This window comes from Vespa mandarinia, chromosome 20, assembly GCF_050613455.1.
Source record: "Vespa mandarinia isolate Hongniang chromosome 20, ASM5061345v1, whole genome shotgun sequence".
Taxonomy (NCBI): domain Eukaryota; kingdom Metazoa; phylum Arthropoda; class Insecta; order Hymenoptera; family Vespidae; genus Vespa; species Vespa mandarinia.
The window spans coordinates 3,707,970-3,733,422 of record NC_140829.1 but is presented as its reverse complement, the minus strand read 5'-3'; the positions used below and the strand labels follow the sequence as shown (position 1 = coordinate 3,733,422).

General features: G+C 28.3%; 5 protein-coding genes across 9 annotated transcripts in view; 4 read left to right on the top strand and 1 right to left on the bottom strand.

The window, feature by feature from the left end:
* Positions 1-25,453, bottom strand: part of Dh31-R (Diuretic hormone 31 Receptor) — a 133,503-nt gene that overhangs the window by 34,580 nt on the left and 73,470 nt on the right. The gene's annotated exons all lie outside the window — the stretch shown is intronic.
* LOC118448222 (juvenile hormone esterase-like) lies at positions 2,072-6,013 on the top strand. 2 transcript variants are annotated; one of them, XM_085663088.1, is made up of 8 exons: positions 2,072-2,375; positions 2,906-3,194; positions 3,675-3,860; positions 4,162-4,361; positions 4,457-4,628; positions 4,876-5,193; positions 5,331-5,475; positions 5,616-6,013. In XM_085663088.1, exons 1-8 carry the CDS (start codon positions 2,118-2,120, stop codon positions 5,782-5,784), a joined length of 1,737 nt encoding a protein of 578 aa, XP_085519214.1. In that variant the 5' UTR covers positions 2,072-2,117; the 3' UTR covers positions 5,785-6,013. The 2 variants fall into 2 exon arrangements, with proteins under 2 accessions (XP_085519214.1, XP_085519213.1); XM_085663087.1 differs by having other exon boundaries at positions 3,660-3,860.
* Positions 8,779-12,452, top strand: LOC118448233 (carboxylic ester hydrolase-like). Its single transcript, XM_035881262.2, is given in 8 exon segments — positions 8,779-9,060; positions 9,593-9,881; positions 10,255-10,440; positions 10,747-10,946; positions 11,042-11,213; positions 11,429-11,746; positions 11,880-12,024; positions 12,165-12,452. Coding segments are annotated over 8 exon segments (1,737 nt in total). The 5' UTR covers positions 8,779-8,802; the 3' UTR covers positions 12,334-12,452.
* Positions 14,806-18,478, top strand: LOC146872368 (juvenile hormone esterase-like). The gene is given in 8 exon segments (XM_085663091.1): positions 14,806-15,099; positions 15,631-15,919; positions 16,322-16,507; positions 16,810-16,997; positions 17,090-17,353; positions 17,534-17,807; positions 17,945-18,089; positions 18,230-18,478. Coding segments are annotated over 8 exon segments (1,773 nt in total). The 5' UTR covers positions 14,806-14,841; the 3' UTR covers positions 18,399-18,478.
* LOC146872367 (carboxylic ester hydrolase-like) lies at positions 21,411-25,095 on the top strand. Its single transcript, XM_085663090.1, is given in 8 exon segments — positions 21,411-21,694; positions 22,225-22,513; positions 22,887-23,072; positions 23,380-23,579; positions 23,675-23,846; positions 24,062-24,379; positions 24,515-24,659; positions 24,800-25,095. Coding segments are annotated over 8 exon segments (1,737 nt in total). The 5' UTR covers positions 21,411-21,436; the 3' UTR covers positions 24,969-25,095.

Below are 25,453 nucleotides of genomic sequence, written 5' to 3'. Positions count from 1 at the left end.
TAAACTTAAGATTAAGTCCGCTGGTATGTTCCTTAAAAACGCTAAAGTAACGTTCCTAGAGAAGCCAACGTTATTTATAAATATGTCGCACTTCAAACTGATAGACACCTATCCCTTGGATATTATATTCTCAAAATTAATGCCAAATGATAGAAGCAAATTTAATACAAATCAGATGTTGAAGTATCTGCTATATTATTTAGTTGAGAAAAAAGCGATGCTCTTTTTAAAATCATACAAGGAAGTTTAAAAAAAGAATTTGTTCGATATCTAATCAACGTCACAGCTACTTTACTTTGTATTCTGTCAATCGATTAAACAATGACAGAGACCCATCGGTTATATTCCAAAAATTCGGCAAAAGGCACATACGAAATGAATTACATAACAGAATGGAGATGTTATATGCCGACGAAGGAGATAGTGCTTACGAATGTAAGCGAAATAAATAAGACCAATTATAGCGCGGACTGGATAGCATTGATAATTTATTCCTGTACTTGATAATTTATTCCTGTACTTGATAATTTATTCCTGTAAGATAAATCAAAACGACAAAGCTTTTGTTTTAGTGTTAGAAAATATCAATGTAATGGCCAAAAATGAGTTTCTAGACTACATTATTTTAATAATTTTGTAATATCTATAATCTGTCGAAATTGAGCGGAAGGCATTGGATCATCACCGGCGAAATTATCGAAACATAACTATTCTGGAATCAGCAATTTGTTTTAATAAAACAAATACATTACCATTACAATAAATGTCAAATATCATCTTAAAAAGAGGGGAAGAAAATTGTAATTATTACAGAAAATAAGCATTTTAAGAAAATTTAATATGAACGTTAAAATTTTATTACGCATAAGTATGATACGCATCCGACATGCGTAACCATGACTCCTACGCGAAAATGAAAAGAAAAAGAAAAAAAAAAGAAGAAAAAAAGAATAATAAATAAAATAGAAAAAATATCGTATTTCTCTTCGCTACAGAAATAATAATAATAATAATTAAAAAACAAAATATTCCGAGACAAAAATAAAATTATATAGTCAGAATAGTACAATTTATGATAAAGAGGTCATACATTATATATACTTTTGTCTGGCAAATAATAATTTATTTTCTATGAAAAAAAAAAAAATATAAAGGAAAAAAAATTCTAAAACATCTAAATCATATATATCATATATAAATATATATATATATATATATGATTAAAATCAATATCTATATATGATTATCTATTAATAGATAAATAATAATTTATTTTATATATATAGACAAATAATAATTTATTTTCTATGAAAAAAAAAAAATATAAAGGAAAAAAAATTCTAAAACATCTAAATCATATATATCATATATAAATATATATATATATATATATGATTAAAATCAATATCTATATATGATTATCTATTAATAAGCTACTTACAATTTCAAATACATATTTTTTTCGATTAACAACGAATGAATATGTAAGTGCATTATACTGATGAAAAATCGATAAACGCTTGATACATATTAATTCATTTTTTATTTAGTATAAAAAACTTAAAAAGCAAAGATGTTATATGGCTTATGTATGCATCTTCGTGTTCTAGGCGTACTAGATGAGATCTTCGTACGATGAAACAAAATCTTCATCGAAAATCGATAATAATACAATTGTCACAAATAAATTCGTTCTATAGTTACATTATTATTAATAATGAAATTATTATACATATAATAATCATATATTAAAAAATAAAAAAAAAACAAACAAAGAAAAACAAAAACAAAAACAAAACAATATATTAAATAATTTTTAATAATATTGTGCAGATACATAAATGTATATATTTTTTCAATTTTTGTTCTTATTTCTTCATTTACGTTTATCATAATTACTTGAGATAAATAATATTCAAATCAACTTTTGATAATGAACAACACTATGTCAAAATATGGTCCCCTTTACTTTCTGTTCATCCCCACTTACAATTTCTTCTTTCCCCACTTAATAAAATATCGTGTACATAAATATGACGACAAAGAAGAGAAACCCAGTGACTCTCGGGCTATTGACCAGATACAGGTCTCTTATATTATTATTTTTCATCTTCTTCATGTTTATGATGATTGTGCGAATTTTTTTTTCTTATATATATAAATATATATACATAGCTATATATAAATATGTAGAACAATATATGCATTATATGACCAAATATATGGATCGCCAACAACAAGGACCTGTGCTATGTCTCAAACAGGGAAAAATTCAAGGTGTCATTAAGTATAACGTTTGCAGTAATAATGATAATTATTTGGCATTTCGAGGAATACCTTATGCGAAACCACCGATCGGCGAGCTTAGATTTCAGGTATTTAATATTTAATTGAAATGAACTCATCTCAATCAATGTCTCTTCTTCTTTTTAGTTCGCAAAAAAAAAGAAATAAAAAAAAGTAAGAAAAAAGGGAAAAAAAATTATGTATCATTTTTCTTACGAACAAACGTTGATAATATCGGATCATTGATCACTAACATTACCACTATTGTAAAATCAAAAAATATTAAAATCCAAGAGAAATATTTTCAATAGAATATATACATATCAAATGAAATATATATATCGAAAATTTTGGATTTAATTCATTTAACATTCCGAAATAATTCTTCCATAATTGTTGTATATAGAAAAAAATGCAATGTCTCTTGAACATTGTATATTCATTCTATTTTAATTATCATTTTGTATGAATATATACATATATACATTTCTAATTTTAATATTTATATTTAATATAAATTTAATTTCTTATTTATTTTATTATTAATATTATAAGTAGTTATATATATTTAATATTTACTTAATATATTAAATTTTTTTAATAAAGAACGAATCACTAGGATCCACTACCAGCGGAAGGATGGAACGGAATAAGGGATGGTTCGAAATTCGGTAATATTTCCATCCAATTAACTACGAGTGGTAAGGTAATAGGTAGCGATGATTGTCTCTATCTAAACGTTTATAAGTCAAAAAGAATCGAGATGTCTGTAAAACTGCCGGTAATGGTATGGATTCATTGTGGTGGCTTTTATTTGGGATCAGGAAACGATGCCATGTGCAGTCCTGATTATATCATTCGAAAGGACATCATACTCGTTACGTTCAATTATAGATTAGGTGTATTAGGTAAGTAAAAACGAACATTATTTCTGTTCGATAACATTATAATTACAATTCTAATTATATTCGCATAAATATTTAAGCGGTATTTTAAAATTCAAGAAAAAACGAACGTTCCTTCTTTCTAATTAAAATCTATAATTGCAATTCTTATTCTCTATCTATCTATCTATCTATCTCTCTCTCTCTCTCTCCCTCTCTTTCTCTCTCTCTCTCTCTCTCTCCCTCTCTTTCTCTTTCTATCTCTCTCTCTCTCTCTCCTTCTCTTTCTCTCTCTCTCTCTCTCTCTCTCTCTCTCTCTCTCTATCTCTCCCTCTCTTTCTCTCTCACCCTCTCTCTCTCTCTTTTTCTTTCTGATAAAAACGAAAGAGGAAAAAAGGAACAAAAAGAGAACGTCACAATGATTTTACAGAAAACAAGAAAACTCTGTAATCTGTATTATTTCATGCATAGTTACATATCTATCTTAAGGAAGACATGCTTTAGGATTTCTTAATTTGGAACATGAAGTTGCACCGGGAAATCAAGGCTTAAAGGACCAAGTTATGGCATTACGTTGGGTCAGAGATAATATCGAAGTATTCGGTGGTGATCCTCAGAACGTAACTATATTTGGTGGAAGCGCTGGAGCAGCCTCGGTTCATTATTTAACAATATCACCGTTGGCAGAAGGTAGATTTTTATTCATTTTGATTTAATTGCGTTTCTACCTGGGTCATATATTTAAAACGGTGAAAAAATTTGAAACGATGATATTCACAAGAACAAAAAAATTGAATTAATTTTATATAAATGCGTTTTTTGATCCTTTTTTTGTCCTATACGTTTTTTTTTTCTTTCCATATCGCGTATCAGAAATTGGACACATATTCCGTAGACAAAATCCACATTTTTGAAAATCTCGTCTTTCCAGATATCCCTTTTTTCTTTCTTTCTTTTTTCGTTTCTTTATCTTTTTTTTTTGCTCCTTCAGGATTATTTCACAAGGCTATAGCGCAAAGCGGCACAGCCATAAACAGTTGGGCTTATACATCCGACGAACCAAGAAGATACGGTTATCAGTTATCATCTATGTTAGGTTTCGAATCGTGCGATCCAGAAGCTGTCGTTGATTTTCTAAGAAAAGTGGATGTTAAGAAACTCGTCAAATATCAATCATATGTAATACCAGAGGTAAATAATATATCTTGGTTCTATCGATTGAATCACGCGGACAGTGTTGTTCGTTTCGTTTAAATAAATAAAAACGGAAGTTATGTACTTTTTAGGATAAATTAACGATGTTCTCGCCGTTTTTACCAGGAGTGGATTACAAATCGAAGAATCCATTCTTAGCGCAACCACCGGAGGTCGCTATGCAACTTGGCACTAAGGTACCGTTCATGTTAGGGTTCAACGGTATGGAAGGATCCTTTTTTATGGGTGTTCATAAAATCTCATGTAAGTTGGTGATGTTTATTATCGTCGATAGAGAGAAAGAGAAAGAAAAAAGAATTTCGCTACAGTTTATATTACAAGCATTTAACAATTAAGAATCGAGATATTGATTTTATCTGTATTATTATTATCTATATTATGATTTTATCTATATTATTATTACAAATTATTGATAATCCGTTTAAAATACTTGAACGAATAAAACTAAAACGCTCATACAATTTCATTAACGAATGTTTTTCATCTACAGCGACTATTTTCGAAAGAATTCGTCAATTAAAAGCCACTTTCAAGGATTTAATATCGCCATATCTCGCGAAAAAGCTTCAAGACAAAAATATCACGATAAATGATTTTGAACGTTTGTATTTTGGTGAAAAATTGTTCAGCGTCGATCTTTCCAAAAATGTAATGCACTTTTTAGGAGACGTATTGTTTCTTCATCATATTTTTGAATTAGCACGAACCTTGCAGAAGATAAATAAATATCCTGTGTACTTATACAAGTTCTCTTATGACTCCACAAATGCTACCTTTATGAAGACGGCCATGTGCATTCAGATACCAGGTAAAAAAAAAAAAAAAAGAAATAAAAGAAAAAAATAAAGAAAAATAAAAGAGAAATATGGAGAAACTTTTATCTTTTTAAGTGTATATGAAAACACACATTATACATAAATCGTTTCATATTTTTTTTTATACTAGGACCTACGCATGGCGATGAATTATTTTATATGTTCTATGGGAAATTTCAAGAATATTTATCCTTGAAACCACATAGTCCTGGTACAAAAGATTATAAAATAATGGAATATTTTACGCAATTGTGGACCGATTTTGCTAAGACAGGGTAACGTATCTTCCAATTTATTTCTTTATACCCACATCCCGATGAACACACACACACACATACACAAACAGATATACATGTATATATATATATTCGTATGAAATATTGTCGACTAAAGGATTATTACAATTGCCCCGTAGAAATCCCACACCAACTACTACAGAACTTATTCCCGTTTTATGGGAACCTTTGGAAAAAAATGCGAACGAATACAATTATTTCAACATCGATGAGAATTTAGGAATGGAAAGAATTCCAATAGGTGCACAAAGATTCGAATGGAATACGATAAGGAAGAGCAATTTATAATCATGAGAAATGATTTGTTTAAAATTAAATCATATCGATATCCAGACTAATATTTTTACATTGTTTTTAAATGGACTAAATTTCTCTCTCTATCTATTCTTCTTTCTTAGAATCTTATCATTATTAAATTATTATTATTGTTGTAATATTTGTAATTTTTTATAAATATACCAGCTGTATTTTTTTTATAACGTGTGATCTTGCTCAATAAAAATTTAATCATTGTGTAGATATTTGTTAAAAAAAAAAAAAAAAAAAAAAAAAAATTGATCACATGAAAATTGCATGTAAATAAGACACACACACACATACAAACACGCATATATTTACATATATATATAAATAATAAAAAGGATCATTTTCGAGGAACAAACAAACAAGGTATAACATTGGTTCATTTTACAGATAATGAGTGGAGTGCGTTTATAAACAAATAAATACATACATAATGCGTGTATTTAAATTGTATTAAAGTATAGTATATTAATTTGAAATTTTTTTTTTCTGTATCTAGAAAAATAGTCCCTATGAGTTTAATGACACCTTATTTCAAACCGAGATTTTTAAAAGATACGAAACTAATCCACCCTAAATTAAACTCAAGATTAAGTCCGCTGGTATGTTCCTTAAAAACGCTAAAGTAACGTTCCTAGAGAAGCCAACGTTATTTATAAATATGTCGCACTTCAAACTGATAGACACCTATCCCTTGGATATTATATTCTCAAAATTAATGCCAAATGATAGAAGCAAATTTAATACAAATCAGATGTTGAAGTATCTGCTATATTATTTAGTTGAGAAGAAAGCGATGCTCTTTTTAAAATCATACAAGGAAGTTTAAAAAAAGAATTTGTTCGATATTTAATCAACGTCACAGATACTTTACTTTGTATTCTGTCAATCGATTAACCAATGAAAGAGACCCATCGGTTATATTCCAAAAATTACATACAGATATGAATTACATAACAGAATGGAGATGTTATATGCCGACGAAGGAGATAGTGCTTACGAAATAAATAATGTAAGCGAAATAAATAAGACCAATTTTTGCACGGATTGGATAGCATTGAGAATTTATTCCTGTACTAGATAATTTATTCCTGTAAGATAAATCAAAACGACAATGGTTTTTTTTAGTGTTAGGGAATCTACATGTAAGAGCCAAAAACGAGTTTTTAGACTTCATTATTTAAAAAATTTCGCAATATCTATAATCTCACGAAATTGTGCGAAAGGCATTCGGTCATCACCGGCAAAATTATCGAGACATAACTATTCTGGAATCAGCAATTTGTTTTAATAAAACAAATACATCACCATTAGAATAAATGTAAAATATCATCTTAAAAAAAGGGAAGAAAATTGTAATTATTACAGAAATTAAGCATTTTAAGAAAATTTAATATGAACATTACAATTTTATTACGCATAAGTACGATACGCATCCGACATGCGTAACCATGTCTCCTACGCGAAAATGAAAAGAAAAAGAAGAAAAAAAGAAGAAAAAAAGAATAATAAATAAAATAGAAAAAATATTGTATTTCTCTTCGATATAGAAATATAATAATAATAATTAATTAATATAATAATAATAATTAATTAATATAATAATAATAATTAATTAATATAATAATAATAATTAAAAAACAAAATATTCCGAGACAAGAATAATATTATATAGTCAGAATAGTACGATTTATGATAAGGTGGTCATACATTTTATATATTTTATCTGGCAAATAATAATTTATTTTGTATGAAAAAAAGAATAAAATAAAAGAAACAAAAATTTTTAATTTCTAATAAAACACTATATATATATATATATATATATATATATATATATCGACTTTCGAATAAGATGCTACTTACAATTTCAAAATCATGTTCCTTTCGATAAACAACAAATAAATATGTAAATGCACTATATTTTATAACCAACCGATACGGGTTTGATTCATATTAATTCATTTTTTTAATATACAAAGGTTGAAAATTAAATATGTTTTATGACTTATGTATGTATCTTCATGCTCTAGACGTACTAGATAAGATCTTCGTACAATGAAAGAAAATTTTCATCAAGAATCGATAATCATAAAATATGTCATAAATAAATTCTTCCTATCGTTACATTATTATTAATCATGAAATTATTATATATTATAATCATGTATTAAAAAGTAAAAAACATGGAACAAACAAAAAAAAACAAAAACAAAATAATATATTATATACTTTTTACACTTTGCCGGCCGCGCATTTATCGAAGGGCCGTTACGTTTCCGCCGGCGAGATTCACTCAGGTTCTACTGTTCGCCAACGGTGATATTTATGCAATTTTTCGCAACATAAGTAGTTGAAATATAATTAATATTAAAGAAGGCACTAAAATAATTGTTACACTATTTTTATTCCATAGTCTTATATTTTTTAATTAGTACTAAAACATTTTACTTAAAAAATTTAACTCCTAGGATTCATAGTTTTTTTTAGTATGATAATTTTGAAAACATTTTCCAAAATGCAGAGGAACGTTGTAGGCGGAAACCTATGTTCCCTGATCGTCAAATGTTGCTTTGCAAAAGCATGTCTACCCATACAAACGTTGATATGAAGCACCATTCTTGGCGAAAAAACGTCACGTACATAACAGCGACCGATAATCAGTGGCAAGCATACGTCACGCCAGTGTATCAGCGGAAGGCAAAAGACTACATATATGAATACGTACATAAATGTATATATTTTCTTAATCATTTTACTCTTTTCTTCATTTACGTTTATCATAATTATTTGAGACAAATAATATTCCAATTCATTTATTGTAGAAAAGAGGATTAGAACAAAATGACGTTTCTTTTACTTTCTGTTAATCCCCACTTATTATTTCATCTTTCCCCACCTAATCGAACATCGTGTACATAAATACGACGTCAAAAAAGAGAAACCCAGTGACTCTCGGACTGTTGATACAGGACTCTTATATTATTATTTTTCATCTTCTTCATGTCTATGATGATTGTGCGAATTTTTTTTTCTTATATATATAAATATATATACAGAGCTATATATAAATATGTAGAACAATATATGCATTATATGACCAAATATATGGATCGCCGACAACAAGGACCTGTGCTATGTCTCAAACAGGGAAAAATTCAAGGTGTCATTAAGTATAACGTTTGCAGTAATAATGATAATTATTTGGCATTTCGAGGAATACCTTATGCGAAACCACCGATCGGCGAGCTTAGATTTCAGGTATTTAATATTTAATTGAAATGAACTCATCTCAATCAATGTCTCTTCTTCTTTTTAGTTCGCAAAAAAAAAAAGAAATAAAAAAAAGTAAGAAAAAAGGGAAAAAAAATTATGTATCATTTTTCTTACGAACAAACGTTGATAATATCGGATCATTGGCCACTAACATGACCACTATTGTAAAATCAAAAAATATTAAAATCCAAGAGAAATATTTTCAATAGAATATATACATATCAAATGAAATATGTATATCGAAAATTTTGGATTTAATTCATTTAACATTCCGAAATAATTCTTCCATAATTGTTGTATATAGAAAAAAATGCAATGTCTCTTGAACATTGTATATTCATTCTATTTTAATTATCATTTTGTATGAATATATACATATATACATTTATAATTATAATGTTTATATTTAATATAAATTTAATTTCTTATTTATTTTATTATTAATATTATAAGTAGTTGTCTATATTTAATATTTATTTAATATATTAAATTTTTTTAATAAAGAACGAATCATTAGGATCCACTACCAGCGGAAGGATGGAACGGAATAAGGGATGGTTCGAAATTCGGTAATATTTCCATCCAATTAACTACGAGTGGTAAGGTAATAGGTAGCGATGATTGTCTCTATCTAAACGTTTATAAGTCAAAAAGAATCGAGATGTTTGCGAAACTGCCGGTAATGGTATGGATTCATTGTGGTGGCTTTTATTTGGGATCAGGAAACGATGACATGTATAGTCCTGATTATATCATTCGAAAGGACATCATACTCGTTACGTTCAATTATAGATTAAGTGTATTAGGTAAATAAAAACGAACATTATTTCTGTTCGATAACATTATAATTACAATTTTAATTATATTCTCATAAATATTTAAGCGGTATTTTAAAATTCAAGAAAAAAGGAACGTTCCTTCTTTCTAATTAAAATTTATAATTGCAATTTTTATTCTTTTCCCTTCTCTCTCTCACTCCCTATCTCTCTCTCTCTCTCTCCCTCTCTTTCTCTCTCACCCTCTCTCTCTCTCTCTCTTTTTCTTTCTGATAAAAACGAAAGAGGAAAAAAAGGAACAAAAAGAGAACGTCACAATGATTTTACAGAAAACAAGAAAACTCTGTAATCTGTATTATTTCGTGCATAGTTACATATTTATCTTAAGGAAAACATGCTTTAGGATTTCTTAATTTGGAACATGAGGTTGCACCGGGAAATCAAGGCTTAAAGGACCAAGTAATGGCATTACGCTGGGTCAGAGAAAATATCGAAGTATTCGGTGGTGATCCTCAGAACGTAACTATATTTGGTGGAAGCGCTGGAGCAGCCTCTGTTCATTATTTAACAATATCACCGTTGGCAGAATGTAGATTTTTATTCATTTTGATTTAATTGCGTTTCTACCTGGGTCATATCTTTAAAATGGTGAAAAAATTTGAAACGATGATATTTACAAGTACAAAAAAATTGAATTAATTTTATATAAATGCGATTTTGATTCTTTTTTTGTTCTATGCGTTTTTTCTTTTTCTTTCCATATCGCGTATCAGAAATTGAGCACAAAACGTAAGCAATCCACATTCCTAAAAATCTCGTCTTGCCGGTATCAGTTTTTTCTTTCTTTCTTTTTTTTCATTTCTTTATTTTTTTCATTTTTTTTTCGCTCTTTTAGGATTATTTCACAAGGCTATAGCGCAAAGCGGCTTAGCAACGAATAGTTGGGCTAGCGCATCCGACGAATCAAGAAGATATGCTTATCAGTTATCAGCAATGTTAGGTTTCAAATCGTTCGATCCAAAAGCCATCGTTGATTTTCTACGAAAGGTGGAGGTTAAGAAGCTCGTCAAATATCAATCATATGTAATACCAGAGGTAAATAATATATCTTGGTTCTATCGATTGAATCACGCGGACATTGTTGTTCGTTTCGTTTAAATAAATAAAAACGAAAGTTATGTACTTTTTAGGATAAATTGACGGTGTACACGGCGTTTTCACCAGGAGTGGATTACAAATCGAAGAATCCATTCTTAGCGCAACCACCGGAGATCGCTATGCAACTTGGCACTAAGGTACCGTTCATGTTTGGGTTCAACGGTATAGAAGGATCCTTTTTTATGGGTATTCATAAAAACTCATGTAAGTCGGTGATGTTTATTATCGTCGATAGAGAGAAAGAGAGAGAAAAAAAAATTTCGCTACAGTTTATATTACAAGCATTTAACAATTAAGTATCGAGATATTGATTTAGTCTATATTATTATTACAAATTATTGATAATCCGTTTAAAATACTTGAACGAATAAAACTAAAGCGCTCATATAATTTCATTAACGAATGTTTTTCATCTACAGCGATTATTTTGAAAAGAATTCGTCAATTTAAAGCCACTATCAAGGATTTAATACCGCCATATCTCGTGAAAAAGCTAAAAGAAAAAAATACCACGATAAATGATTTGGAACGTTTGTATTTCGGTGAAAAATCCTTCAACGATGAATCCTCCGAAAATATTATGTATTTTCTAGGAGACTTAATGTTCTATTATCATATTTTTGAATTAGCACGAATCTTGGCGAAGATAAATAAATATCCGGTGTACTTATACAAGTTCTCTTATGACTCCACAAATGCTACCTTTATGAAGAGGGCCATGTGCATTCAGATACCAGGTAAGAAAAAAAAAGAAATAAAAGAAAATAATAAAGAAAAATAAAAGAGAAATATGGAGAAACTTTTATCTTTTTAAGTGTATATGAAAACACACATTATACATAAATCGTTTCATATCTTTTTTTATACTAGGACCTACGCATAGCGACGAATTGTTTTATATGTTCTATGGAAAATTAAAGAAATATTTATTATTCAAACCGCATAGTCCTGGGACAAAAGATTACAAAATAATGGAATATTTTACGCAATTGTGGACTGATTTTGCTAAGACAGGGTAAAGTATCTTCTAATTTATTTCTTTATAACCACATCCCTATAAACATAAAGACACACACACATACACAGACAGATATGCATGTATATATTTTTGCATGGAATATTGTCGACTAAACGATTATTACAATCGTCCCGTAGAAATCCCACACCGACTACCACAGAACTTATTCCCGTTTTATGGGAACCTTTGGAAAAAAATGCGAACGAATACAATTATTTCAACATCGATGAGAATTTAGGAATGGAAAGAATTCCAATAGGTGCACAAAGATTCGAATGGAATACGATAAGGAAGAGAAATTTATAATCATGAGAAATGATTTGCTTAAAATTAAATCATATCGATATCTAGACTAAAATTTTTACATTGTTTTTAATTGGACTAAATTTCTTTCTCTATCTATTCTTCTTTCTTAGAATCCTATCATTATTAAATTATTATTATTGTTGTAATATTTGTAATCTTTTATAAATATAATAGCTGTATTTTTTTTATAACGAGTGATCTTGCTCAATAAAAATTTAATGATTGTGTAGATATTTGTTAAAAAAAAATTTGATCACATATGAAAATTTCATGTAAATGAGACAGACAAACACACAAACACGCATATATATATATATATATATAATAAAAAGGATAATTTTCGAAGAACAAACAAATAAGGTATTACATAGGTTCACTTCACAGGCAATGAATGATGTGCGTTTATAAATAAATAAATAAATAAATAAATATATAATGCCTGTATTTACATTTTATTAAAGTATAGTATAATAATTTGAAGTTTTTTTTTTGTTTTCTAGAAAAATAGTCACTATGAGTTTAATGACGCCTTATTTCGAAACGAGATTTTTAAAAGATACGAAACTAATCCACTCTAAATTAAACTTAAGATTAAGTCCGCTGGTATGTTCCTTAAAAACGCCAAAGAAACGTTCCTAGAGAAGCCAACGTTATTTATAAATATGTCGCACTTCAAACTGATAGACACCTATCGCTTGGATATTATATTCCCAAAATTAATGGCAAATGATAGAAGCAAATATAATACAAATCAGATGTTGAAATATCTGCTATATTATTTAGTTGAGAAAAAAGCGATGCTCTTTTTAAAATCATACAAGGAAGTTTAAAAAAAGAATTTGTTCGATATCTAATCAACGTCACAGCTACTTTACTTTGTATTCTGTCAATCGATTAACCAATGACAGAGACCCATCGGTTATATTCAAAAAATTCGGCAAATGGCACATACGAAATGAATTACATAACAGAATGGAGATGTTATATGCCGACGAAGGAGATAGTGCTTCGAACGTAAGCGAAATAAATAAGACCAATTATAGCAATTATATATGGATAGCATTGATAATTTATTCCTGTAATTGATAATTTATTCCTGTAAGATAAATCAAAACGACAAAGCTTTTGTTTTAGTGTTAGAAAATATCAATGTAACGGCCAAAAATGAGTTTCTAGACTACATTATCTTATAAATTTCGTAATATCTATAATCTGTCGAAATTAAGCGGAAGGCAATGGGTCATCACCCGCAAAATTATCGAGACATAACTATTCTGGAATCAGCAATTTGTTTTAATAAAACAAATACATCACCATTAGAATAAGTGTAAAATATCATCTTAAAAAAAGGAAAGAAAATTGTAATTATTACAGAAATTAAGCATTTTAAGAAAATTTAATATGAACGTTAAAATTTTATTACGCATAAGTACGATACGCATCCGACATGCGTAACCATGACTCCTACGCGAAAATGAATAGAAAAAGAAAAAAAAAAGAAGAAAAAAAGAATAATAAATAAAATAGAAAAATTATCGTATTTCTCTTCGCTACAGAAATAATAATAATAATTAAAAAACAAAATATTCCGAGACAAGAATAAAATTATATAGTCAGAATAGTACGATTTATGATAAAGAGGTCATACATTATATATACTTTTATCTGTCAAATAATAATTTATTTTATGAAAAAAAAAAATATAAAGGAAAAAAAATTCTAAAACATCTAAATTATATATATCATATATATATATATATATATATATATATATATATATATATATGTATGATTTAAATCAATATCTATATATGATTATCTATTAATAAGCTACTTACAATTTAAAATACATGTTTTTTTTTATTAACAACGAATGAATATGTAAGTGCATTATACTGATGAAAAATCTATAAACGCTTGATACATATTAATTCATTTTTTATGTAGTATAAAAAACTTAAAAAGCAAAGATGTCTTATGGTTTATGTATGCATCTTCGTGTTCTAGGCGTACCAGATGAGATCTTCGTACGATGAAACAAAATCTTCATCAAAAATCGATAATAATACAATTGTCATAAATAAATTCGCTTTATAGTTACATTATTATTAATAATGAAATTATTATATATTATAATCATATATTAAAAAAAAAAAAAAAACAAAGAAGAACAAAAACAAAAACAAAACAATATATTAAATAATTTTTAATAATATTGTACAGATACATAAATGTATATATTTTTCCAATCTTTTTTCTTATCTTTTCATTTATGTTTATCATAATTACTTGACATAAATAATATTCAAATCAACTTTTGATAATGAAAACCCTTAGGTCAAAATGAGATCCCCTTTACTTTCTGTTCATCCCCACTTACTATTTCATCTTTCCCCACTTAATCGAAACATCGTGTACATAAATACGAAGGCAAAAAAGAGAAACCCAGTGACTCTCGGACTGTTGATCAGATACAGGTCTCTTATATTATTATTTTTCATCTTTTTCATGTCTATGATGATTGTGCGAATATTTTTTTTTTATATATACAAATATATATACATAGCTATACATCAATATGTAGAACAATATTTTCATTATATGAACAAATATATGGATCGCCGACAACAAGGACCTGTGCTATGTCTCAAACAGGGAAAAATTCAAGGTGTCATTAAGTATAACGTTTGCAGTAATAATGATAATTATTTGGCATTTCGAGGAATACCTTATGCGAAACCACCGATCGGCGAGCTTAGATTTCAGGTATTTAATATTTAATTGAAATGAACTCATCTCAATCAATGTCTCTTCTTCTTTTTAATTCGCAAAAAAAAAAGAAATAAAAAAAAGTAAGAAAAAAGGGAAAAAAAATTATGTATCATTTTTCTTACGAACAAACGTTGATAATATCGGATCATTGGTCACTAACATTACCACTATTGTAAAATCAAAAAATATTAAAATCCAAGAGAAATATTTTCAATAGAATATATACATATCAAATGAAATATATATATCGAAAATTTTGGATTTAATTCATTTAACATTCCGAAATAATTCTTCCATAATTGTTGTATATAGAAAAAAATGCAATGTCTCTTGAACATTGTATATTCATTCTATTTTAATTATCATTTTGTATGAATATATACATATATACATTTCTAATTTTAATATTTATATTTAATATAAATTTAATTTCTTATTTATTTTATTATTAATATTATAAGTAGTTATATATATTTAATATTTACTTAATATATTAAATTTTTTTAATAAAGAACGAATCACTAGGATCCACTACCAGCGGAAGGATGGAACGGAATAAGGGATGGTTCGAAATTCGGTAATATTTCCATGCAATTAACTACGAGTGGTAAGGTAATAGGTAGCGATGATTGTCTCTATCTAAACGTTTATAAGTCAAAAAGAATCGAGATGTTTGCGAAACTGCCGGTAATGGTATGGATTCATTGTGGTGGCTTTTATTTGGGATCAGGAAACGATGACATGTGCAGTCCTGATTACATCATTCGAAAGGACATCATACTCGTTACGTTCAATTATAGATTAGGTGTATTAGGTAAGTAAAAACGAACATTATTTCTGTTCGATAACATTATAATTACAATTCTAATTATAATATTATTAATTATAATTCTAATTATATTCGCATAAATATTTAAGCGGTATTTTAAAATTCTAGAAAAAACGAACGTTCCTTCTTTCTAATTAAAATTTATAATTGCAATTTTTGTTCTTTTCCCTTCTCTCTCTCACTCTCTATCTCTCTCTCTCTCTCTCTCCCTCTCTTTCTCTCTCACCCTCTCTCTCTCTCTCTCTTTTTCTTTCTGATAAAAACGAAAGAGGAAAAAAAGGAACAAAAAGAGAACGTCACAATGATTTTACAGAAAACAAGAAAACTCTGTAATCTGTATTATTTCGTGCATAGTTAGATATTTATCTTAAGGAAGACATGCTTTAGGATTTCTTAATTTGGAACATGAGGTTGCACCGGGAAATCAAGGCTTAAAGGACCAAGTAATGGCATTACGCTGGGTCAGAGAAAATATCGAAGTATTCGGTGATGATCCTCAGAACGTAACTATATTTGGTGGAAGCGCTGGAGCAGCCTCTGTTCATTATTTAACAATATCACCGTTGGCAGAAGGTAGATTTTTATTCATTTTGATTTAATTGCGTTTCTACCTGGGATCATATCTTTAAAACGGTGAAAAAATTTGAAACGATAATATTCACAAGAACAAAAAAATTGAATTAATTTTATATAAATGCGTTTTTTGATCCTTTTTTGTCCTATACGTTTTTTTTTTCTTTCCATATCGCGTATCAGAAATTGGATACATATTCCGTAGACAACATCCACATTTTTGAAAATCTCGTCTTTACCGATATCCCTTTTTTCTTTCTTTCTTTTTTCGTTTCTTTATCTTTTTCTTTTTGCTCCTTCAGGATTATTTCACAAGGCTATAGCGCAAAGCGGCACAGCCATAAACAGTTGGGCTTATACATCCGACGAACCAAGAAGATACGGTTATCAGTTATCATCTATGTTAGATTTCGAATCGTGCGATCCAGAAGCTGTCGTTGATTTTCTAAGAAAAGTGGAAGTTAAAAAACTTGTCAAATATCAATCATATGTAATACCAGAGGTAAATAATATATCTTGGTTCTATCGATTGAATCACGCGGACAGTGTTGTTCGTTTCGTTTAAATAAATAAAAACGAAAGTTATGTACTTTTTAGGATAAATTAACGATGTTCTCGCCGTTTTTACCAGGAGTGGATTACAAATCGAAGAATCCATTCTTAGCGCAACCACCGGAGGTCGCTATGCAACTTGGCACTAAGGTACCGTTCATGTTAGGGTTCAACGGTATGGAAGGATCCTTTTTTATGGGTGTTCATAAAATCTCATGTAAGTTGATGATGTTTATTATCGTCGATAGAGAGAAAGAGAAAGAAAAAAGAATTTCGCTACAGTTTATATTACAAGCATTTAACAATTAAGAATTGAGATATTGATTTAGTTTATATTATTATTACAAATTATTGATAATCCGTTTAAAATACTTGAACGACTAAAACTAAAACGCTCATACAATTTCATTAACGAATGTTTTTCATCTACAGCGACTATTTTCGAAAGAATTCGTCAATTAAAACCCACTTTAGGATTTAATATCGCCATATATCGCGAAAAAGCTTCAAGACAAAAATATCACGATAAATGATTTTGAACGTTTGTATTTTGGTGAAAAATTGTTCAGCGCCGATCTTTCCAAAAATGTAATGCACTTTTTAGGAGACGTATTGTTTCTTCATCATATTTTTGAATTAGCACGAACCTTGCAGAAGATAAATAAATATCCGGTGTACTTATACAAGTTCTCTTATGACTCCACAAATGCTACCTTTATGAAGACGGCCATGTTCATACAGATACCAGGTAAAAAAAAAAAAAAAGAAATAAAAGAAAAAAATAAAGAAAAATAAAAGAGAAATATGGAGAAACTTTTATCTTTTTAAGTGTATATGAAAACACACATTATACATAAATCGTTTCATATTTTTTTTTTATACTAGGACCTACGCATGGCGATGAATTGTTTTATATGTTCTATGGGAAATTTCAAGAATATTTATCCTTGAAACCACATAGTCCTGGTACAAAAGATTATAAAATAATGGAATATTTTACGCAATTGTGGACCGATTTTGCTAAGACAGGGTAACGTATCTTCCAATTTATTTCTTTATACCAACATCCCTATAAACATAAAGACACACACACATACACAGACAGATATGCATGTATATATTTTTGCATGGAATATTGTCGACTAAAGGATTATTACAATCGCCCCGTAGAAATCCCACACCAACTACTACAGAACTTATTCCCGTTTTATGGGAACCTTTGGAAAAAAATGCGAATGAATACAATTATTTCAACATCGATGAGAATTTAGGAATGCAAAGAATTCCAATAGGTGCACAAAGATTCGAATGGAATACGATAAGGAAGAGCAATTTATAATCATGAGAAATGATTTGTTTAAAAATAAATCATATCGATATCCAGACTAATATTTTTACATTGTTTTCAAAAGGACTAAATTTCTCTCTCTATCTATTCTTCTTTCTTAGAATCTTATCATTATTAAATTATTATTATTGTTGTAATATTTGTAATTTTTTATAAATATAACAGCTGTATTTTTTTTATAACGTGTGATCTTGCTCAATAAAAATTTAATCATTGTGTAGATATTTGTTAAAAAAAAAAAAAAAAAAAAAAAAATTTGATCACATGAAAATTGCATGTAAATAAGACACACACACACATACAAACACGCATATATTTACATATATATATATATAAATAATAAAAAGGATCATTTTCGAGGAACAAACAAACAAGGTATAACATTGGTACATTTTACAGATAATGAGTGGAGTGCGTTTATAAACAAATAAATACATACATAATGCGTGTATTTAAATTGTATTAAAGCATAGTATATTAATTTGAAATTTTTTTTTTCTGTATCTAGAAAAATAGTCACTATGAGTTTAATGAATCCTTATTTCGAAACGAGATTTTTAAAAGATACGAAACTAATCCACCCTAAATTAAACTTAAGATTAAGTCCGCTGGTATGTTCCTTAAAAACGCTAAAGTAACGTTCCTAGAGAAGCCAACGTTATTTATAAATATGTCGCACTTCAAACTGATAGACACCTATCGCTTGGATATTATATTCCCAAAATTAATGCCAAATGATAGAAGCAAATTTAATACAAATCAGATGTTGAAGTATCTGCTATATTATTTAGTTGAGAAAAAAGCGATGCTCTTTTTAAAATCATACAAGGAAGTTTAAAAAAAGAATTTGTTCGATATCTAATCAACGTCACAGCTACTTTACTTTGTATTCTGTCAATCGATTAACCAATGACAGAGACCCATCGGTTATATTCCAAAAATTACATACAGATATGAATTACATAGCAGAATGGAGATGTTATATGCCAACGAAGGAGATAGTGCTTACGAAATAAATAATGGAAGCGAAATAAATAAGACCAATTTTTGCACGGACTGGATAGCATTGATTTATTTATTAGCATTAATTTATTCCTGTACTTGATAATTTATTCCTGTAAGATAAATCAAAACAACAAGGGTTTTTTTTAGTGTTAGGGAATCTAACTGTAAGAGCCAAAAACGAATTTCTAGACTTCATTATTTAAAAAATTTCGCAATATCTATAATCTCACGAAATTGTGCGAAAGGCATTCGGTCATCACCGGCAAAATTATCGAGACATAACTATTCTGGAATCAGCAATTTGTTTTAATAAAACAAATACATCACCATTAGAATAAATGTAAAATATCATCTTAAAAAAAGGGAAGAAAATTGTAATTATTACAGAAATTAAGCATTTTAAGAAAATTTAATATGAACATTACAATTTTATTACGCATAAGTACGATACGCATCCGACATGCGTAACCATGTCTCCTACGCGAAAATGAAAAGAAAAAGAAGAAAAAAAGAAGAAAAAAAGAATAATAAATAAAATAGAAAAAATATTGTATTTCTCTTCGATATAGAAATATAATAATAATAATTAATTAATATAATAATAATAATTAATTAATATAATAATAATAATTAATTAATATAATAATAATAATTAAAAAACAAAATATTCCGAGACAAGAATAATATTATATAGTCAGAATAGTACGATTTATGATAAGGTGGTCATACATTTTATATATTTTATCTGGCAAATAATAATTTATTTTGTATGAAAAAAAGAATAAAATAAAAGAAACAAAAATTTTTAATTTCTAATAAAACACTATATATATATATATATATATATATATATATATATATCGACTTTCGAATAAGATGCTACTTACAATTTCAAAATCATGTTCCTTTCGATAAACAACAAATAAATATGTAAATGCACTATATTTTATAACCAACCGATACGGGTTTGATTCATATTAATTCATTTTTTTAATATACAAAGGTTGAAAATTAAATATGTTTTATGACTTATGTATGTATCTTCATGCTCTAGACGTACTAGATAAGATCTTCGTACAATGAAAGAAAATTTTCATCAAGAATCGATAATCATAAAATATGTCATAAATAAATTCTTCCTATCGTTACATTATTATTAATCATGAAATTATTATATATTATAATCATGTATTAAAAAGTAAAAAACATGGAACAAACAAAAAAAAACAAAAACAAAATAATATATTATATACTTTTTACACTTTGCCGGCCGCGCATTTATCGAAGGGCCGTTACGTTTCCGCCGGCGAGATTCACTCAGGTTCTACTGTTCGCCAACGGTGATATTTATGCAATTTTTCGCAACATAAGTAGTTGAAATATAATTAATATTAAAGAAGGCACTAAAATAATTGTTACACTATTTTTATTCCATAGTCTTATATTTTTTAATTAGTACTAAAACATTTTACTTAAAAAATTTAACTCCTAGGATTCATAGTTTTTTTTAGTATGATAATTTTGAAAACATTTTCCAAAATGCAGAGGAACATTGTAGGCGGAAACCTATGTTCCCTGATCGTCAAATGTTGCTTTGCAAAAGCATGTCTACCCATACAAACGTTGATATGAAGCACCATTCTTGGCGAAAAAACGTCACGTACATAACAGCGACCGATAATCAGTGGCAAGCATACGTCACGCCAGTGTATCAGCGGAAGGCAAAAGACTACATATATGAATACGTACATAAATGTATATATTTTCTTAATCATTTTACTCTTTTCTTCATTTACGTTTATCATAATTATTTGAGACAAATAATATTCCAATTCATTTATTGTAGAAAAGAGGATTAGAACAAAATGACGTTTCTTTTACTTTCTGTTAATCCCCACTTATTATTTCATCTTTCCCCACCTAATCGAACATCGTGTACATAAATACGACGTCAAAAAAGAGAAACCCAGTGACTCTCGGACTGTTGATACAGGACTCTTATATTATTATTTTTCATCTTCTTCATGTCTATGATGATTGTGCGAATTTTTTTTTCTTATATATATAAATATATATACAGAGCTATATATAAATATGTAGAACAATATATGCATTATATGACCAAATATATGGATCGCCGACAACAAGGACCTGTGCTATGTCTCAAACAGGGAAAAATTCAAGGTGTCATTAAGTATAACGTTTGCAGTAATAATGATAATTATTTGGCATTTCGAGGAATACCTTATGCGAAACCACCGATCGGCGAGCTTAGATTTCAGGTATTTAATATTTAATTGAAATGAACTCATCTCAATCAATGTCTCTTCTTCTTTTTAGTTCGCAAAAAAAAAAGAAATAAAAAAAAGTAAGAAAAAAGGGAAAAAAATTATGTATCATTTTTCTTACGAACAAACGTTGATAATATCGGATCATTGGCCACTAACATGACCACTATTGTAAAATCAAAAAATATTAAAATCCAAGAGAAATATTTTCAATAGAATATATACATATCAAATGAAATATGTATATCGAAAATTTTGGATTTAATTCATTTAACATTCCGAAATAATTCTTCCATAATTGTTGTATATAGAAAAAAATGCAATGTCTCTTGAACATTGTATATTCATTCTATTTTAATTATCATTTTGTATGAATATATACATATATACATTTATAATTATAATGTTTATATTTAATATAAATTTAATTTCTTATTTATTTTATTATTAATATTATAAGTAGTTGTCTATATTTAATATTTATTTAATATATTAAATTTTTTTAATAAAGAACGAATCATTAGGATCCACTACCAGCGGAAGGATGGAACGGAATAAGGGATGGTTCGAAATTCGGTAATATTTCCATCCAATTAACTACGAGTGGTAAGGTAATAGGTAGCGATGATTGTCTCTATCTAAACGTTTATAAGTCAAAAAGAATCGAGATGTTTGCGAAACTGCCGGTAATGGTATGGATTCATTGTGGTGGCTTTTATTTGGGATCAGGAAACGATGACATGTATAGTCCTGATTATATCATTCGAAAGGACATCATACTCGTTACGTTCAATTATAGATTAAGTGTATTAGGTAAATAAAAACGAACATTATTTCTGTTCGATAACATTATAATTACAATTTTAATTATATTCTCATAAATATTTAAGCGGTATTTTAAAATTCAAGAAAAAAGGAACGTTCCTTCTTTCTAATTAAAATTTATAATTGCAATTTTTATTCTTTTCCCTTCTCTCTCTCACTCCCTATCTCTCTCTCTCTCTCTCCCTCTCTTTCTCTCTCACCCTCTCTCTCTCTCTCTCTTTTTCTTTCTGATAAAAACGAAAGAGGAAAAAAAGGAACAAAAAGAGAACGTCACAATGATTTTACAGAAAACAAGAAAACTCTGTAATCTGTATTATTTCGTGCATAGTTACATATTTATCTTAAGGAAAACATGCTTTAGGATTTCTTAATTTGGAACATGAGGTTGCACCGGGAAATCAAGGCTTAAAGGACCAAGTAATGGCATTACGCTGGGTCAGAGAAAATATCGAAGTATTCGGTGGTGATCCTCAGAACGTAACTATATTTGGTGGAAGCGCTGGAGCAGCCTCTGTTCATTATTTAACAATATCACCGTTGGCAGAATGTAGATTTTTATTCATTTTGATTTAATTGCGTTTCTACCTGGGTCATATCTTTAAAATGGTGAAAAAATTTGAAACGATGATATTTACAAGTACAAAAAAATTGAATTAATTTTATATAAATGCGATTTTGATTCTTTTTTTGTTCTATGCGTTTTTTCTTTTTCTTTCCATATCGCGTATCAGAAATTGAGCACAAAACGTAAGCAATCCACATTCCTAAAAATCTCGTCTTGCCGGTATCAGTTTTTTCTTTCTTTCTTTTTTTTCATTTCTTTATTTTTTTCATTTTTTTTTTCGCTCTTTTAGGATTATTTCACAAGGCTATAGCGCAAAGCGGCTTAGCAACGAATAGTTGGGCTAGCGCATCCGACGAATCAAGAAGATATGCTTATCAGTTATCAGCAATGTTAGGTTTCAAATCGTTCGATCCAAAAGCCATCGTTGATTTTCTACGAAAGGTGGAGGTTAAGAAGCTCGTCAAATATCAATCATATGTAATACCAGAGGTAAATAATATATCTTGGTTCTATCGATTGAATCACGCGGACATTGTTGTTCGTTTCGTTTAAATAAATAAAAACGAAAGTTATGTACTTTTTAGGATAAATTGACGGTGTACACGGCGTTTTCACCAGGAGTGGATTACAAATCGAAGAATCCATTCTTAGCGCAACCACCGGAGATCGCTATGCAACTTGGCACTAAGGTACCGTTCATGTTTGGGTTCAACGGTATAGAAGGATCCTTTTTTATGGGTATTCATAAAAACTCATGTAAGTCGGTGATGTTTATTATCGTCGATAGAGAGAAAGAGAGAGAAAAAAAAATTTCGCTACAGTTTATATTACAAGCATTTAACAATTAAGTATCGAGATATTGATTTAGTCTATATTATTATTACAAATTATTGATAATCCGTTTAAAATACTTGAACGAATAAAACTAAAGCGCTCATATAATTTCATTAACGAATGTTTTTCATCTACAGCGATTATTTTGAAAAGAATTCGTCAATTTAAAGCCACTATCAAGGATTTAATACCGCCATATCTCGTGAAAAAGCTAAAAGAAAAAAATACCACGATAAATGATTTGGAACGTTTGTATTTCGGTGAAAAATCCTTCAACGATGAATCCTCCGAAAATATTATGTATTTTCTAGGAGACTTAATGTTCTATTATCATATTTTTGAATTAGCACGAATCTTGGCGAAGATAAATAAATATCCGGTGTACTTATACAAGTTCTCTTATGACTCCACAAATGCTACCTTTATGAAGAGGGCCATGTGCATTCAGATACCAGGTAAGAAAAAAAAAAAGAAATAAAAGAAAATAATAAAGAAAAATAAAAGAGAAATATGGAGAAACTTTTATCTTTTTAAGTGTATATGAAAACACACATTATACATAAATCGTTTCATATCTTTTTTTATACTAGGACCTACGCATAGCGACGAATTGTTTTATATGTTCTATGGAAAATTAAAGAAATATTTATTATTCAAACCGCATAGTCCTGGGACAAAAGATTACAAAATAATGGAATATTTTACGCAATTGTGGACTGATTTTGCTAAGACAGGGTAAAGTATCTTCTAATTTATTTCTTTATAACCACATCCCTATAAACATAAAGACACACACACATACACAGACAGATATGCATGTATATATTTTTGCATGGAATATTGTCGACTAAACGATTATTACAATCGTCCCGTAGAAATCCCACACCGACTACCACAGAACTTATTCCCGTTTTATGGGAACCTTTGGAAAAAAATGCGAACGAATACAATTATTTCAACATCGATGAGAATTTAGGAATGGAAAGAATTCCAATAGGTGCACAAAGATTCGAATGGAATACGATAAGGAAGAGAAATTTATAATCATGAGAAATGATTTGCTTAAAATTAAATCATATCGATATCTAGACTAAAATTTTTACATTGTTTTTAATTGGACTAAATTTCTTTCTCTATCTATTCTTCTTTCTTAGAATCCTATCATTATTAAATTATTATTATTGTTGTAATATTTGTAATCTTTTATAAATATAATAGCTGTATTTTTTTTATAACGAGTGATCTTGCTCAATAAAAATTTAATGATTGTGTAGATATTTGTTAAAAAAAAATTTGATCACATATGAAAATTTCATGTAAATGAGACAGACAAACACACAAACACGCATATATATATATATATATATAATAAAAAGGATAATTTTCGAAGAACAAACAAATAAGGTATTACATAGGTTCACTTCACAGGCAATGAATGATGTGCGTTTATAAATAAATAAATAAATAAATAAATATATAATGCCTGTATTTACATTTTATTAAAGTATAGTATAATAATTTGAAGTTTT

Coding starts and splice junctions, on each gene's coding strand:
- LOC118448222 (XM_085663087.1), top strand. CDS start 2,118: ATGTTTATGATGATTGTGCGAATTTTTTTTTCTTATATATATAAATAT. Junction 3,861..4,161: donor AATATCACCGTTGGCAGAAG/GTAGATTTTTAT, acceptor TTGCTCCTTCAG/GATTATTTCACAAGGCTATA. Junction 4,629..4,875: donor GGGTGTTCATAAAATCTCAT/GTAAGTTGGTGA, acceptor TTTCATCTACAG/CGACTATTTTCGAAAGAATT.